Consider the following 18269-nt stretch of genomic DNA (forward strand, 5'->3'; position numbering starts at 1 on the left):
GGGTCTACAGAGAGTATAAAATGTGTAAAATGTGAGTTTTTGGCTCAGCCTGATAGAACTGGTGTAGTCATTATAAAATTACTACAGGACATGAATTTTTCCATCTCGAAGAGTCAATCTAAGACTCTGGTAATGACACTTGGAATTGTGTGGAGCTCCTGATTTTCAGCCTCAAGATTTACAAAACTGCCAAGACTTTGTAACCCATTGTGAGCATGGTAGGGAGGATTTATACAACATATTAGAAGGTACCTGGAACACAAAGTTCTCATCAAACTGGGGGTTCAAGGTTTTACGTTTTGTCTTTGATTGTAGATAGCGTCGCTCATCTGGTAGGAGATGCATTTTCACAAAAGGGTTGCAGGAATCTGAACTGAACTGAAGGTTCCTCACTTTAATAAGCGACACTACAAGCCTCTCCGTCTCATATTCGTATTCCACGGCAAACCAGATACGGCCAATATTTCCCTCTGGAAAATCAGTTTCTTCATTGTCTTCTGGATATTTATACAAAGCCGGGTTGATGGAACCCAGAACATATGCTCCACCTAATCGAAAGACTAAAGTCATTATATGGTTATAGGACGAAGATGTAAAGGCAAAACAAAAAGACTGACAACAAGAACAGTCTGAGGGATATCCCCGATGTCAGTAATACATTGTATTAATATTCAGTCTTCTAAAAAGTAATCCAGAATTGAAATGATTTTACCCAAAGAACAGAATGATGATCGTGGCAAGAAATCTGGGGCAGTATACGGCTCACTGTCCTCTTGGATACGTTCTCCATTCTGCAAACCAACCCAGTCTCGCCCATGAAACTTTGGTGGAACGATGAAGGGCACACTTTTATTCCTTGAAAAGTAAGAATAGAAACCAACATTTAGTCATTGTTCATTATCTACATTCATTGAACCTGAAACTCAAAGCTATCTACAGCCCAAATTTAGAACACAATCTTGTGTGAATTTCTAAGAGCTTGATTTTGTCTTGCAATTACGGAGTATTGTGTTCAGATTGCGGAATATTATCCATTTCTGAATAGGACTGTAAGATAATAAAGTGTGGTGAATATGAAGGAGCACAGTCTGAATGCAATGTGAATACATTGTAATAAAACCCTAATCAGACCTTTAATTTAAAAGGAAAAGCACAAGGACCCCATAGACTATAATGGGTCCATGTGCTTGCTGCCAGATCTCCGCAGGGATCATGCAAACAAGAAAGTAGTTCACAATCTACTTTCCTGCCCGCATGATTTATGCGGGCAGCACGCGGCCAGCACACAGACCCCATTATAGTCTATGGGGTCTGTGTACTTTCGCTTCACACCGCTTGCAAATGCGTTTGGTATTCCATTCGGGGGGGGGGGGGGGGTCCCCATGCGGACTCCCCAGATGGATTACTGACAGACGTGAACGAGGGGTAAGATATACCACACACAAGGTGGTATAATGACATCTAATGTGTGCATGCAAACTATGTCATTATGATACATTTAGTACAATGCACCAATACCCATTCTGAATAGACAAAAAAGTTCACAAAAGACAAATAAGACAGTCTTGCAATCTTCTTATAGCAATGATAGACTAGTGCCAGAGTGAGGTTAGCTGGGTGAATCAGAAGAAACCACTTGGAGGGTCTATCCTCCTGTATATGACCCATTTTTTTATTGAATCTTTATCATTGCACACTTCGATATCAGCATATAGTGTCGTTGTGAATTGGCCCATAATAAATTGACTCTAGCTACTGGTTCCAATGGGATTGATGTCTGCTAGATTTTTTGTGGCCCATTGTTTTGGTGAAATTCTGTGCCCATCAGAACATGTATTGAAAACAGGAGGCCCAGCCCAGGGTCAGATTATAATCAGATCCAATAAATGTGAATATTACAATCCTCTCCACATTCAGTATTGTGTTCTCTGGGGTTAGATGAGCGGTTAACCAAGTATTCTAGGTTTGATTAAGTAAACTGGACATTTCTTTCTTCCAAAACATTATTTTTTCATGGTTTTCTACTAAAATATTGTAGTTTTGGGTTAAAAAAAAATGATTCTACTGTTTGTGTGCGCAGCTTCTATGCAGACCTACTGTATTTGTCTCCACATTTACAAGTAACACAGTCATATATTATATTCAATGAAGATTACCGATGCAGGAATAGGACAATATTGTATTTCCTTTGTTTTGTATATGCCCTCTAAGGCTCTGTTCATATTTGCAGTGTGGTTTCCATTTCCAACGGTGATCAGCTGATCCACCATAAGTCAGAACACTGTTTCTGTGCTGTGTGTAAATACGTGTATCACAGATTCTAAGTGACAGCATAATAACACTGTACATAGTAATACCTTTCAAAGTGCATTACTATAATATCATAAACATACAATATGTTGTTATACTATATGTACAGAGCCAAGCTTACTACATAGAACTAGTACCAAAGCCAACCTTATTACCTAGACAAGGCACTACAACCAAGCTGACTACATAGATTCAATACCAGAGTCAAATTTGCTAGATTGATGCAATAACACAAAGATACAACACCAGAGCCAAGTTTAGCACATAGATACAGTAACAGAACCAAACTTTCTATATAGATGCAGTAACAAAACCAAACTTACTACGTAGATACAGGAACAGAACAAAGCCTGCACTAAAAGTAACAGCATTAAGCAAAATCAACAGATACAATAGCAAAACCAAGCTTAGTTCCAGGGGGAAAGTGAACACATGATTTGTATGCTGTTTGCAACTGTCCCAAGAACAATGTTGGAGGCTTCTATGGCAGTTGCAAGTAGCACGAAAATTGTTTGGAAATAAAAAAGTATAAGGGGCAACACGGTGGCTCAGTGGTTAGCATTACAGCACTGGAGCCCTGGGTTCGAATCCCGCGAGGCACAACATCTGCAAGGAGTTTGTATGTTCTCCACATGTTTGCGTGGATTTCTTCCCATTCTACAAAGACATACTGATATATATATATGTATACTAGCTGGTACCCGCGACCTCGTCTGCGGTGATTGTAGAAGTGGGTATATACAGGTGCGGGTAAGGTTTTCGTACTGTGTATAAGGTATGGGATATGAAATGTAACTTTGTATCTTGTTTTTTCTGTAATTCAGAGAATACGTGAGACTTTTGTGTTGAAGTTACTTTGTATTTGAGCTGCTATATGGTGTTGTGAGAAACTTTACATAGTGACTTTGGGACAGAGGTATTTGAAGTTAACCCTTTCCCGCCGATGGCATTTTTTGATTTTCGTTTTTTACTCCCCTCCTTCTAAACCCCATAACTTTTTATTTCTCCACTCCCAGAGCCATATGAGGTCTTAATTTTTGCGGGACAAATATTTCTTCATGATGCCACCATTAATTATTCTATATAATGTACTGGGAAGCAGGGAAAAAAATTCAAAATGGGGTGGATTTCAAGAAAAAATGCATTTCTGCGACTTTCTTACGGGCTTTGGTTTTACGGCGTTCACTGTGAAACCAAAATGACATGTCCCCTGTATTCTTTGTTTCGTTATGATTCAGGGGATACCAAATTTATATGGTTTTAGTTACATTTTGACCCCTTAAAAACAAAACCAAAACTGTTAAAAAATTTTATTTTTGAAAAGTCGCCATATTCCGACAGCCGTAACTTTTTTATACGTGCATGTACGGGGATGTATATGGCGTTTTTTTTTGCGGGACTGGGTGTACTTTGTAGTTCTACCATTTTCGGGAAATGTTATTGCTTTGATCACTTTTTATTCAAATTTTTATCAGAATCAAAACAGTGAAAAAACGGCGGTTTGGCACTTGTGACCATTTTTCCCGCTACGGCGTTTACTGAACAGGAAAAATATTTGTATAGCTTTGTAGAGCGGGCGATTTTGGACGCTGGGATACCTAACATGTATGTGTTTCACAGTTTTTAACTACTTTTATATGTGTTCTAGGGAAAGGGGGGTGATTTGAATTTTTAATCTTTTTTTTGTTTTTAATTTTTTTTTTTTACTTTTTTTAAACTTTTTTTTTGCATTTATTAGACCGCCTAGGGGTATTGACATGGGTGGGCGGTGTCGCGGATTGTCAGAGCGGTGGGGGTTGGCAAACATGGCTGCTCCGGAGCGTTAAAGAGAGCCTCCTGGAGTATCGTTAAGGTGAGGGGCAAAGTGGTAAAGTATATGTATATGTGATTGTGTGGGGTTAGGGGCGAGGCTGTAGAGGGCAATATGAATTTTGTGGCTTGCTATGGTCCAAAGTGTGTGAGATTGCAGAGATGGTGATGTGAGTTTGGGGTTTGTGGGGGTCCTGGGAAAAACGTATGTGCGCTATTGTGACGAAAAGTAGCCTATTGCGCAATGGGGTGTATTAACTATGTTTGTGGAAAATTTCAGCCAAATCGGTCGAGCGGATTTTGCGTGATTGACTAACAAACATCCGAACACACAAACCCACAAACATCCAAACTCACAAACTTTCACATTTATAATATTAATAGGATATACATACATATATACACACACACACACACACACACACACACACACACATACACACACACACACACACTTAAAAAAAAAAAAAAAAACAGTATAACATTTTATTTTTAATATTTAAATAAAATAAAAATCTGAAACAACTCTCCCCAGGCTTGTACTTGATGTCACCTTAGCCAAACACATTGATCATCACATGTATGTGCAGGTCTTTAAACCGTACATTCAAGAAATAATCACTTATTCACCAGCATGCTAGAATAACATGTCTTTCACAGGACACCAAGATTACAGTTCTATCTAAATTATTTTCAGAGATATTACCAATTGAAAACACAGCGTGGATTGGCTTATATATACAGTCCTATGAAAAAGTTTGGGCACATCTATTAATCTTAATCATTTTTAGTTCTAAAAATTTTGGTGTTTGCAACAGCCATTTCAGTTTGATATATCTAATAACTGATGGACACAGTAATATTTCAGGATTGAAATGAGGTTTATTGTACTAACAGAAAATGTGCAATATGCATTAAACCAAAATTTGACCAGTGCAAAAGTATGGACACCCTTATCATTTCATTGATTTGAATACTCCTAACTACTTTTTACTGACTTACTGAAGCACAAAATTGGTTTTGTAAGCTCACTGAGCTTTGAACTTCATAGCCAGGAGTATGCAATCTTGAGAAAAGGTATTTAAGGTGGCCAATTGCAAGTTGTTCTCCTATTTGAATCTCCTCTGAAGAGTGGCATCATGGGCTACTCAAAACAACTCTCAAATGATCTGAAAACAAAGATTGTTCAACATAGTTGTTCAGGGGAAGGATACAAAACGTTGTCTCAGAGATTTAACCTGTCAGTTTCCACTGTGAGGAACATAGTAAGGAAATGGAAGACCACAGGGACAGCTCTTGTTAAGCCCAGAAGTGGCAGGCCAAGAAAAATATCAGAAAGGCAGGGAAGAAGAATGGTGAGAAGAGTTAAGGACAATCCACAGACCACTTCCAAAGAGCTGCAGTATCATCTTGCTGCAGATGGTGTCACTGTGCATCAGTCAGCAATACAGCGCACTTTGCACAAGGAGAAGCTGTATGGGAGAGTGATGAGAAAGAAGCCGTTTCTGCACGTACGCCACAAATAGAGTTGCCTGAGGTATGCAAAAGCACATTTGGAGAAGCCAACTTCATTTTGGAAACAAAGATTGAGTTGTTTGGTTATAAAAAAAGGCGTTATGCATGGCGTCCAAAAAGAAACAGCATTCCAAGAAAAACACTTGCTACCCACTGTAAAATTTGGTGGAGGTTCCATCATGCTTTGGGGCTGTGTGGCCAATGCCGGCACCGGGAATCTTGTTAAAGTTGAGGGTCGCATGGATTCCACTCAGTATCAGCAGATTCTTGAGAATAATGTTCAAGAATCCGTGACGAAGTTGAAGTTACGCCGGGGATGGAGATTTCAGCAATACAATGTCCAAACACCGCTCCAAATCGACTCAGGCATTCATGCAGAGGAACAATTACAATGTTCTGGAATGGCCATCCCAGTCCCCAGACCTGAATATCATTGAACATCTGTGGGATGATTTGAAGCGGGCTGTCCATGCTCGGCGACCATCTAACTTAACTGAACTTGAATTGTTTGTCCAAAATCCCTTCATCCAGGATCCAGGAACTGATTAAAAGCTACAGGAAGCGACTAGAGGCTGTTATCTTTGCAAAAGGAGGATCTACTAAATATTAATGTCACTTTTCTGTTGAGGTGCCCATACTTTTGCACTGGTCAAATTGTGGTTTAATGCATATTGCACATTCTCTGTTAGTACAATAAACCTCATTTCAATCCTGAAATATTACTGTGTCCATCAGTTATTAGATATATCAAAATGAAATGGCTGCTGCAAACACCAAAATATTTAGAACTAAAAATGATTAAGATTAAGAGGGGTGCCCAAACTTTTTCATAGGACTGTATGAGCTGCAGTCAACCCCATCTGTGCTGGTGATATCTCTGGAAACAGTGGAGATACAACTGATCTTGGAGTCACAAAGAGAATTTTATCTATCACATGACACCAAAACCACTATTCTACATTTGTATAATTCCCGAGATATAACTTTTTGAAGGGTCCCTTCCCCCAGCTTCTCCCTAAAGCAGACCACCTGCTCAATAATAAAACAGAATTCCATAGATACCCAGAGCAGGATGGAGTAGGGAGACACTGTTGTCTGAGTTTGTCCATTTATGATTAGACGTAGACCTACCGTTTTCCAACCCACATCCTGCAAAAACCACAGCCCCTCCGGCCATTTGTAAGCTGCTGCCAGGCTTCTAGAGAAGCTTCTGGCAGATGCAATTAATGGAAATAAATAAATGTAGTTATTTCTTAAATCCTACTGCCCTAAGCACTTGGCTACAAGTGGCTTGTGGTAAACACACCCCTGTATCTAATCTGTAGAACTGCTCTTATTCCAGTCTATGTGCTCCTTCTTAGTATCTGTGCATTATCGAAAAGCAGGGGAAAGGGAAATGGAGTAACATGAATCTTATCAGTAATCATGAAGAACATTCTTATAAAGACATTTTTATTTTCGATGCATTTGAGCAACAACAATGGTTCTAAGATGTACATAGACATTTTGGCTAAAGAAATCTCGGTAATCCTGAAGTCCAGATATACTAGTCCCAGGTTTCTGACATATATTTGGTCCAGGGAGGATCTGGAATAGGCCTCGGCCCAGGTGTAGATCCTGGTCTCATTACTGGACCAGAAAAAAGGCTGTAGATCCTGCATTACAGTGCAGTTCTATGAGATGAAAGGAGGAGTGTGGTTCTGTCCTGAGTCCTGTGAGACAATATTGTGCTTGTTTTATTTGTGTGGCTGGAAGTAAGCGACACGTATAGTTAGGTTATCAGTTCTGTTTAGTCAGTTGCTCAGACGAGCAGGTTTTTATTTTGTTTTTGCCTGAAGTTCAGGCTGTATTTTGTGCCTGAAGTCAAGATTTATTTATTCTCCAGTTTTTTTTCTAAATAAACCAGTTTGCTGCACATTTTGTGTCCGTCTTGACTGTTTGGGTCCACACCACTGCTTCTACCAAGCTAACTTCCCCACAATATATTCCTTAGTTTCAATTCCATAAAAATAATTCCTTATATTCAATTATATGACAATATATTGCACAGGGTAACACAGAGAAATATCTCACCCAATGTCTTTGGCATGATTTAATGGAGGTGAAACACTATGGACGACTCTGACAGTTTCTGTATGTGTTGGTGTGCTCACATTCATCAGTTCTTCATAGGATGGACCAATGCACCTTTTCCTCCATAAGATGTAGATGCCGATGCCAATCAGAAGCAGCAGAAGTGCGGCCCCCACCACACCTCCAGCCACAGCCGCCACCTGTTCTAATAACCAGCAAATAGTAAAGTGTTACATATAAAAAAAAAAAGAGCAAGGTTTGATAAGCTACAACCACCTATAAAGGTGGACAACCCTATAATATGAATGGAAATCGGGAGACCCATTCCACCAAAACGGCTTTTAATCCACTTATATACTGTTGTAAGACTGGTTCGGGAAATAGTTAATACACTTTTGTGTCAAAGTACAATATTGCTTCTGAGAAAATGAACTTTTATTACATATGTAAATGAGCTGTTTGTTACCATCAGGGAAGGTCCACAACCGATAGAGGACCATATTCTTGTGGCCACTTCAAATCAGTGTCCGTCAGTCTCTGTTTTGTGGATGGTATTGCATAGTGACCGCAAAATTAAATGGGTGCTCCAGCTGGTGCGTCCATATCCCAAGTCCACCAAATTGCTCATTTGCACATGGCTTAATAGTTAATTTTTTCAGCCCTACAGCACAAAAAAAAATGTATGTTCACAATACCCCAAACCAGCTCTCCAACAGTATGTATGTGGTTTCAAAATAATTTTTGTGGTGTAGACTCCCTTTATTCATGAGACATATTTTTCATGAAAATGGGCAAAGGTGAAATCCAGCTGTTGTTCAAGAATGTGAGGTAGCAAAATATCAGGTCAGGAGAGCCACAAATGGCCAGAGGCTGAAGCCAAAGGATTAATTCCACTGAACCTCTGAAGTAGATAATTTTACCAGGAACACCTCACATCCAGCCAGCCTACAGCTTCTGAGCCCTGTTTTATTTTGCACTCTCATTGACTCATCCTTTTGTAGGTTTACTGAAGGGTTTCAATGGGTCCCTGCTGTTGACCACAGCTTATAACAGACTGCCCTTCCTTCTGCCTACTTGATAAACATCTTGCCAGAAGGCAGAACAGTGACTTGGGACCCCAAGATTCCAAATTCCAATGCAGAAGTCAGTTCCTGCAGGTAAATTCCAACAATACAGTGACTCTACCACTAAATTACCTCTATACCTACAACTAAAGGCACATGACTCTTGATCTTTTTCTGCTGCAAACATAACCAGGTCATGAGTCCTTCAGTCTAAGGTAAATTCCTGGCATTGGAAGTGGCCATCTCTGCCACTCCACAGCATACATAATGCACCTCTTGGCTAAACACAGCACCTACACTCTGCAATCTGGCTGTTACTAATGAAACTCTTCCACCATTGAAGAGCAAAATGCCAGTGAGAACTAGCTGATGAATTCATTACACAGATCAATTACTTTAGTAGTCCATAGAAGAGAACCCCCCCCCCCCCAAACATAATGTTTCCACCTCCATGCTTGGCAGTGGGGACGGTGTTCTTTGGGTGATAGGCAGCATTTCTCTCCCTCCAAGCACAGCGAGTTGAGTTACCGTATTTTCCGGACTATAAGGCGCACATAAAAACCTACGATTTCCTCAGAAATCCTAAGTGCGGCTTATAGTCCGGTGCGCCTTATATATGGATGGAAGCGGCGGCAAAGTCTGCGTGCTGCTTCCATACATACATAAAAGGCACCGTAAGGGTGCATTCACACTACAGAACGCCGGCGTGTATCACAGCCGTACACGCCGGCGTTACAGCAGGGCTGCCGGACACTTCCTATTCATTTCTATGGGAGCCGGCATGCGAGCGCTCCCCATAGAAATGAATGGAAAAAAGCAGTCCATTCATTTCTATGGGGAGCACTCGCATGCCGGCTCCCATAGAAATGAATGGGAAGTGTCCGGCAGCCCTGCTGTCACGCCGGCCTGAAACAGAACGTGAAACTTACCGAGCGGTGCAGGGCGGGCGGGCATTCAGGCCTCCTCTTCCTCCGATGTCCTGACCACTTCCTCCGGCGCTCGCGAACTAATGGCCTGGGCGCATGTGCAATATCATAATGCTTCTACTACGGCTACTGCGCATGCGCCCAGGCCATTATCAGTTAGCGAGCGGCGGAGGAGGAGGACGGATTGAGGAAGAGGAGGCCTGAATGCCCGCCCGCCCTGCACCGCTCGGTAAGTTTCACATTCTGTTTCAGGCTTTTATTTTAAAACGGGGGGGTAGTTTAATCTAACTTTTACGGTTGGGCTCTATCAGCATGATTTTGCTGATACAGCCCCTCCTCACCTGCCGAGCGCTTCCAATAGAAGCGGCTGGCACGCGGGGGGTTAAGCGGCCGCTGGCAAAGTCTGCCTGTCGCCACTTTCAATAACATATAATGCGCACCGGACTGCGGCTTATAGTCCGGTGCGCCTTATATATGAACCGAGACGGACTATAAGGTGCTCATGGGCAATGCGGCTTATAGTCCAGTGCGCCTTATAGTCCGTAAAATACGGTAATGCCAAAGAGCTTCTCTGTTTCTCTACTAAGGACACAGGACTACTTCACCGCATCAATGGGAGAATGGATGGAGCCATGTACCGTAAAATCCTGAGTAACGACCTCCTTCCCTCCGCCAGGACATTAAAGATGGGTCATGGCTGGGTCTTCCAGCAGGACAATGACCCAAATCATACAGCTAAGGCAACTAAGGAGTGGCTCAAAAAGAAGCACATTAAGGTTATGGAGTGGCCTAGCCAGTGTGCAGACCTTTATCCCATAGAAAACTCATGGAGGGAGCTGAAGCTCGAGTTACCAAGCGACAGCCTCAAAATCTTAATGATATGCAAAGGAGAGTGGACCAAAATTCCTCCTGACATGTGCGCAAACCTCATCATTAGAGATGAGCGAACACTAAAATGTTCGAGGTTCGAAATTCGATTCGAACAGCCGCTCACTGTTCGAGTGTTCGAATGGGTTTCGAACCCCATTATAGTCTATGGGGAACATAAACTCGTTAAGGGGGAAACCCAAATTCGTGTCTGGAGGGTCACCAAGTCCACTATGACACCCCAGGAAATGATACCAACACCCTGGAATGACACTGGGACAGCAGGGGAAGCATGTCTGGGGGCATAAAAGTCACTTTATTTCATGGAAATCCCTGTCAGTTTGCGATTTTCGCAAGCTAACTTTTCCCCATAGAAATGCATTGGCCAGTGCTGATTGGCCAGAGTACGGAACTCAACCAATCAGCGCTGGCTCTGCTGGAGGAGGCGGAGTCTAAGATCGCTCCACACCAGTCTCCATTCAGGTCCGACCTTAGACTCCGCCTCCTCCGGCAGAGCCAGCGCTGATTGGCCGAAGGCTGGCCAATGCATTCCTATACGAATGCAGAGACTTAGCAGTGCTGAGTCAGTTTTGCTCAACTACACATCTGATGCACACTCGGCACTGCTACATCAGATGTAGCAATCTGATGTAGCAGAGCCGAGGGTGCACTAGAACCCCTGTGCAAACTCAGTTCACGCTAATAGAATGCATTGGCCAGCGCTGATTGGCCAATGCATTCTATTAGCCCGATGAAGTAGAGCTGAATGTGTGTGCTAAGCACACACATTCAGCTCTACTTCATCGGGCTAATAGAATGCATTGGCCAGCGCTGATTGGCCAGAGTACGGAACTCGACCAATCAGCGCTGGCTCTGCTGGAGGAGGCGGAGTCTAAGATCGCTCCACACCAGTCTCCATTCAGGTCCGACCTTAGACTCCGCCTCCTCCGGCAGAGCCAGCGCTGATTGGCCGAAGGCTGGCCAATGCATTCCTATACGAATGCAGAGACTTAGCAGTGCTGAGTCAGTTTTGCTCAACTACACATCTGATGCACACTCGGCACTGCTACATCAGATGTAGCAATCTGATGTAGCAGAGCCGAGGGTGCACTAGAACCCCTGTGCAAACTCAGTTCACGCTAATAGAATGCATTGGCCAGCGCTGATTGGCCAATGCATTCTATTAGCCCGATGAAGTAGAGCTGAATGTGTGTGCTAAGCACACACATTCAGCACTGCTTCATCACGACAATACAATGCATTAGCCAGTGCTGATTGGCCAGAGTACGGAATTCGGCCAATCAGCGCTGGCTCTGCTGGAGGAGGCGGAGTCTAAGGTCGGACCTGAATGGAGACTGGTGTGGAGCGATCTTAGACTCCGCCTCCTCCAGCAGAGCCAGCGCTGATTGGTCGAGTTCCGTACTCTGGCCAATCAGCGCTGGCTAATGCATTCTATTAGCCCGATGAAGTAGAGCTGAATGTGTGTGCTTAGCACACACATTCAGCTCTACTTCATCGGGCTAATAGAATGCATTGGCCAATCAGCGCTGGCCAATGCATTCTATTAGCTTGATGAAGCAGAGTGTGCACAAGGGTTCAAGCGCACCCTCGGCTCTGATGTAGCAGAGCCGAGGCTGCACAAGGGTTCAAGCGCACCCTCGGCTCTGCTACATCAGAGCCGAGGGTGCGCTTGAACCCTTGTGCACACTCTGCTTCATCAAGCTAATAGAATGCATTGGCCAGCGCTGATTGGCCAATGCATTCTATTAGCCCGATGAAGTAGAGCTGAATGTGTGTGCTAAGCACACACATTCAGCACTGCTTCATCACGACAATACAATGCATTAGCCAGTGCTGATTGGCCAGAGTACGGAATTCGGCCAATCAGCGCTGGCTCTGCTGGAGGAGGCGGAGTCTAAGATCGCTCCACACCAGTCTCCATTCAGGTCCGACCTTAGACTCCGCCTCCTCCAGCAGAGCCAGCGCTGATTGGCCGAATTCCGTACTCTGGCCAATCAGCACTGGCTAATGCATTGTATTGTCGTGATGAAGCAGTGCTGAATGTGTGTGCTTAGCACACACATTCAGCTCTACTTCATCGGGCTAATAGAATGCATTGGCCAATCAGCGCTGGCCAATGCATTCTATTAGCGTGAACTGAGTTTGCACAGGGGTTCTAGTGCACCCTCGGCTCTGCTACATCAGATTGCTACATCTGATGTAGCAGTGCCGAGTGTGCATCAGATGTGTAGTTGAGCAAAACTGACTCAGCACTGCTAAGTCTCTGCATTCGTATAGGAATGCATTGGCCAGCCTTCGGCCAATCAGCGCTGGCTCTGCTGGAGGAGGCGGAGTCTAAGGTCGGACCTGAATGGAGACTGGTGTGGAGCGATCTTAGACTCCGCCTCCTCCAGCAGAGCCAGCGCTGATTGGTCGAGTTCCGTACTCTGGCCAATCAGCGCTGGCCAATGCATTCTATTAGCCCGATGAAGTAGAGCTGAATGTGTGTGCTTAGCACACACATTCAGCTCTACTTCATCGGGCTAATAGAATGCATTGGCCAATCAGCGCTGGCCAATGCATTCTATTAGCTTGATGAAGCAGAGTGTGCACAAGGGTTCAAGCGCACCCTCGGCTCTGATGTAGCAGAGCCGAGGCTGCACAAGGGTTCAAGCGCACCCTCGGCTCTGCTACATCAGAGCCGAGGGTGCGCTTGAACCCTTGTGCACACTCTGCTTCATCAAGCTAATAGAATGCATTGGCCAGCGCTGATTGGCCAATGCATTCTATTAGCCCGATGAAGTAGAGCTGAATGTGTGTGCTAAGCACACACATTCAGCACTGCTTCATCACGCCAATACAATGCATTAGCCAGTGCTGATTGGCCAGAGTACGGAATTCGGCCAATCAGCGCTGGCTCTGATGGAGGAGGCGGAGTCTAAGGTCGGACCTGAATGGAGACTGGTGTGGAGCGCTCTTAGACTCCGCCTCCTCCAGCAGAGCCAGCGCTGATTGGTCGAGTTCCGTACTCTGGCCAATCAGCGCTGGCCAATGCATCCCTATGGGAAAAAGTTTATCTCACAAAAATCACAATTACACACACGATAGAGCCCCAAAAAGTTATTTTTAATAACATTCCCCCCTAAATAAAGGTTATCCCTAGCTATCCCTGCCTGTACAGCTATCCCTGTCTCATAGTCACAAAGTTCACATTCTCATATGACCCGGATTTGAAATCCACTATTCGTCTAAAATGGAGGTCACCTGATTTCGGCAGCCAATGACTTTTTCCAATTTTTTTCAATGCCCCCGGTGTCGTAGTTCCTGTCCCACCTCCCCTGCGCTGTTATTGGTGCAAAAAAGGCGCCAGGGAAGGTGGGAGGGGAATCGAATTTTGGCGCACTTTACCACGCGGTGTTCGATTCGATTCGAACATGGCGAACACCCTGATATCCGATCGAACATGTGTTCGATAGAACACTGTTCGCTCATCTCTACTCATCATCAACTACAAAAAAAAAAAAAAAAATCTGACTGCTGTGCCTGTCAACAAGGGGTTTTACACCAAGTATAAAGTCTTGTTTGCCAGAGGGATCAAATACTTATTTGCAAAATGCAACATTTCTAAAATGTGATTTTCTGAATTTTATTTTTGATATTCTATCTCTCACTGTTAAAGTTAACCTACCCTTAAAATTATAGACTGTTCATGTCTTTGTCAGTGGGCGAACTTACAAAATCAGCACGGGATCAAATACTAATTTCCTTCACTGTAGGTAAGGAATGGGAATGTGGAAAACTAAAAGAAAGCCCATGTTGCATTATTCTGGCACAGCTACATCACTATGTGTATTATCCTAGTAATGTGACATCACTGTGTGCATTATCCTAGTAATGTGACATCACTGTGTGCATTATTCTAGTAATGTGACATCATTGTAATATATCCTAGTAATGTGACATCACTGTGTTATCCTAGTAATGTGACATCACTGTATTATTCTAGTAATGTGACATCACTGTGTGCATTATGCTAGTAATGTAACATCACTGTGTTATTCTAGTAATGCGACATCACTATTTTAGTAATGTGACATCACTGTGTGCATTATCCTAGTAATTTGACATCACTGTGTTCATTATCCTAGTAATGTGACATCACTGTGTTATTCTAGTAATGTGACATCACTGTGTTCATTATCCTAGTAATGTGACATCACTGTTATTCTAATAATGTGACCTGCACAGAACTGCTGCCGCTCTCCGGAGCTCTGGGCCGTTCTCGGTCCTCTCCCCTCTCATTCAGATGCCAGAAGAGCGCCGTGCTCGCCCCCGCCTCCCTAGGCTAGTGTTACTGATGCTGGGAGTAGGCGTGGCTTGTTGTGGCTTAGGAGAGTGTGGGCGGGTACAGGGCAGGGAGACGTGAGTGATTCACTAGGGAGGCGGGGGCGCGTACAGCGCCCTGCTGGCGTCTGAATGAGACAGGAGAGAAACGGACAGAGAACAACAGCCCAGAGCTTCGGGGAGCGGTGTACACAACGGGAGGGGAGGTGGCAGCGGTTCTGTGCAGGTTACCGGACAGCAGGGGTGACTAAGTAGCCGGCAGATTTTTTAATCACTACACAGCATGGAGTCCAAAAATTGAAGCCTTCGTTTTTAAATTTCGATTTTCGAGGATTAAAAAAATCCCATTGACTTGCATTAGGATCGGAATTGGGATCAGGTTCAGATGGAAAATGATCAGAAATTGGATTTTAAAAACAATCCTGAAATCTCAAGATCGTCTCAACCCTCCTCACCAGCCTTTTGCCAGGCAGAACCAATAGGTTATTTTATTATACTCATTCAACAACATCCAAACCCAATTCTCTTAAACCTTCTTTGCACCAGAGACTGGCAAAGCTCTCAGAATTTGTTCAGTTTTGGGTTTGGGTCCCTGATTTGTTTCGGGGTGAACAAGTTTGGTACCAACCCACCTTAAAATGGCTTAATACCATAATGCAGAACACGCTTAGGGATACTAGGAACCTATTTATCCAATGTGTAGCCCACTAAGGCAAACAGCCAAAGTTATGTCAAAGTGAAATTATTACAGTTTGGGGTCTCTTCAGACCTCAGAGTATAACAGGAGAAGGTCCAGTTGAGGTGTAAAAAAATAAACATCCATACTCTCCTTCCGTTACCTCTTTGGGGCCTCCTTTTAGTTTACTTGAGATGAATCTCCATTTGTTTGTTTACTTAAAAAAACCTAAATAATCTGGAATAATTGGGATATATAATTATAAGTCGAGCTCGGCCCTGTACGACCAACCATCTCTACTTGGCACAATTCCCTATTCCAATTCATTAAAACTCTTTACACTGAAGTCTGATAATAGTAATGTTCCAGTGTTATTCCAATAGTTGAGACTTTGCATCATGACTGACATGTTCATCTAGTATTAAGATTGCATTATGAGCCATGCAATGTTCATTTCTAGTAAGATTTTCAGAACCTAAAAAAAATGACATTGAAATCCAAGAAAAGTATAATAAATGATAAAGCAATTAGCTTATGCCAGTATACTTAAGATGTTCATGATTTTCAATGCCACCACTTCACAATGAATTAATACGTGTAATATAAGGGGTGTCCCTGTCCGGGTGGGGTTTGTGGATTTATCTGAGGAGCTTTCGTCTTTTACAATTGCAAATGTTTTTTCTATTAAAAATTGCTTTGTGGAATCTTACAGTAATATTCTGCTGTGACCTGAATTCTCATGCAATTCATGTCATATACACAGTCCAGTCCTATTAATGTGACCACCGCCTAATTTTGGCATCAACGTTAAATAACCAATCACAGAAGGCGCGTGTCATCAGCCATCTGGGTGCACCCATCATTGCGGAAGGCACGATGGATCAACACAAGTATGCATCTATCCTTTCGGACCATGTTCCCCCTACATGCAAATTGTTTGTCCTCAGGATGATGACATCTAGCAGCAGGACAATGCAACGTGTCATAAAGCTTGCAGTGCATGTGCGTGGTTGAGGAGCACCAGGGTGAGTTTACCGTACTCTTTTAGCCAGCAAATTCCCCGGTCTTGAACCCAATCAAGAATCTGTGCGATCACCTCAATCGGGTTGTTTGCGCCATGGATGCTCAACCGTGTAACCTAGGCCAGCTGGGCACAGCACTGGAGTCGGCATGGCTCAACATCCCAGTGATCATCATCACAACATCCCCTCTCTTCCTGCACACCTCGCAGCAGTCCGCTCTGCCAAAGGTGGTTATTCTGGATTTTGACAAGTGGTCACATTAATGTGACTGGACTTTGTATTTGTGAAAGAGAACCTGTCATCTCAACTAACATGTCTGTTTTAGTAGACATGTGTATTACCTGTAAAAAAAAAAATACATTATAGGAGCATATCCACTATGGCATTTCTCTTAGGAATAAATTTGCAAATAGACAACTGGGTGTTATTATTCCCCTTGTCAAAGGGGTGTGTCCTTAAACACTGGAAGGGGTGTACAGGAATGACTAACTGATAACACACTAAGTGATTTATGGATTTCTAGCAGGAATTCCTAGAATTGGTATTACATGGAGAAAAACATTAAAATAGACCTGCCAGGAGAGGTGGCAATACAAGACTATCAGAGCCTCAATCTGCATTCATTCCGATAGAACAATCTTCATACAGGAAACAAACAAGTTTAGCAGAGGAGTGTCTAGGGCTCCAGAGGAGAGCACATAACTTCACAATAAAGTTGTCAGTTATCTATGAACATTTTCACATAGGCGAGGGAACAAAACGTTACTGGATTGCTTCTAGAAGCAGCAAGATCAGAAATATGGTACAAATGCTGGTGCTGAATTATACTTCTTCTCTTCATAGGATAAAAAGAATAGTAGACACCACTGCTCTGATCACTGTCAATAAATCTGGCTACATTTGTCTTTCATATTGTTATATGCTTTTTCCTTCCAGCAAAACAACAGAAATGAGAGCGACATGTACAGCCTTGAATGAGCCAACTCCAGCTGTCGACTACAAGATCATTCCCACTACATATCCAAATAACTTGTATATCATTACTTGTATAGAGATAAATGCATGAAATGACCAAACGCGTTTTCCTTTTATCACTAAAAGAGCAATTTGCTATGACTTTATGTTATGGGTAATCCCATATTGAGTTTATTAACTTTTCCATTGTGTGTGTACACAAATGCATCCTGTCTAGAACTTGCAGCCAAGAAATTCTACTGTAAACTCCCAGTTACAGGTGTTCAGACGTAACAGGTAACTCACCAGACATTGCAGCCTGTTCTCAGGTGCAGTAGCAGCTGCTGCTATAAGGTATTGGTGGGATCCAGAGGAGAAGTCTTCCTTGGTCCACTCATATGCTACTTCTATCAGATGTGGACCTTAGCTGAGCAGTTCTCCAGGCACGCTCCGGTCATGATCACCTCCTCATTGAGCTGTGCAGGCAATGTCTGTGCAGCACTCCCCTCCTCCTGTACAGACACAGTGATCTATGGTGTGTGTGGTGTGGAGAGGTAGCTCGCAGGGGCGGGGAGTATATGGATAATAATGACACATTTAGACAATTTCCTTCCCATTCACAAGCAGCTGCTGCTCTTGGATCACATATGTAGGTTTATATTAGAGTCTGTAATTGAGAAAGATAATGCTTGGTATTAAAGGAATTATA

The 18269-nt window shown here is 43.1% G+C and overlaps 1 protein-coding gene across 1 annotated transcript in view; it reads right to left on the reverse strand.

Annotated features, from left to right (window-relative positions):
• Positions 1-17921, reverse strand: part of LOC142219097 (synaptotagmin-15-like) — a 61377-nt gene extending 43456 nt beyond the window's left edge. The window contains exons 1-4 of the mRNA XM_075288062.1: positions 17867-17921; positions 7708-7912; positions 713-855; positions 253-548 (exon numbers count right to left, since the gene is read on the reverse strand). Of these exons, the coding sequence (XP_075144163.1) occupies positions 253-548; positions 713-855; positions 7708-7912; positions 17867-17873 (651 nt within the window). The 5' untranslated portion in view covers positions 17874-17921. The remainder of the gene's footprint in view (positions 1-252; positions 549-712; positions 856-7707; positions 7913-17866) is intronic.
• Between the last annotated feature and the right edge of the window lie 348 nt (positions 17922-18269).

The sequence above is a fragment of the Leptodactylus fuscus genome, chromosome 10 (assembly GCF_031893055.1).
Source record: "Leptodactylus fuscus isolate aLepFus1 chromosome 10, aLepFus1.hap2, whole genome shotgun sequence".
Lineage (NCBI taxonomy): Eukaryota > Metazoa > Chordata > Amphibia > Anura > Leptodactylidae > Leptodactylus > Leptodactylus fuscus.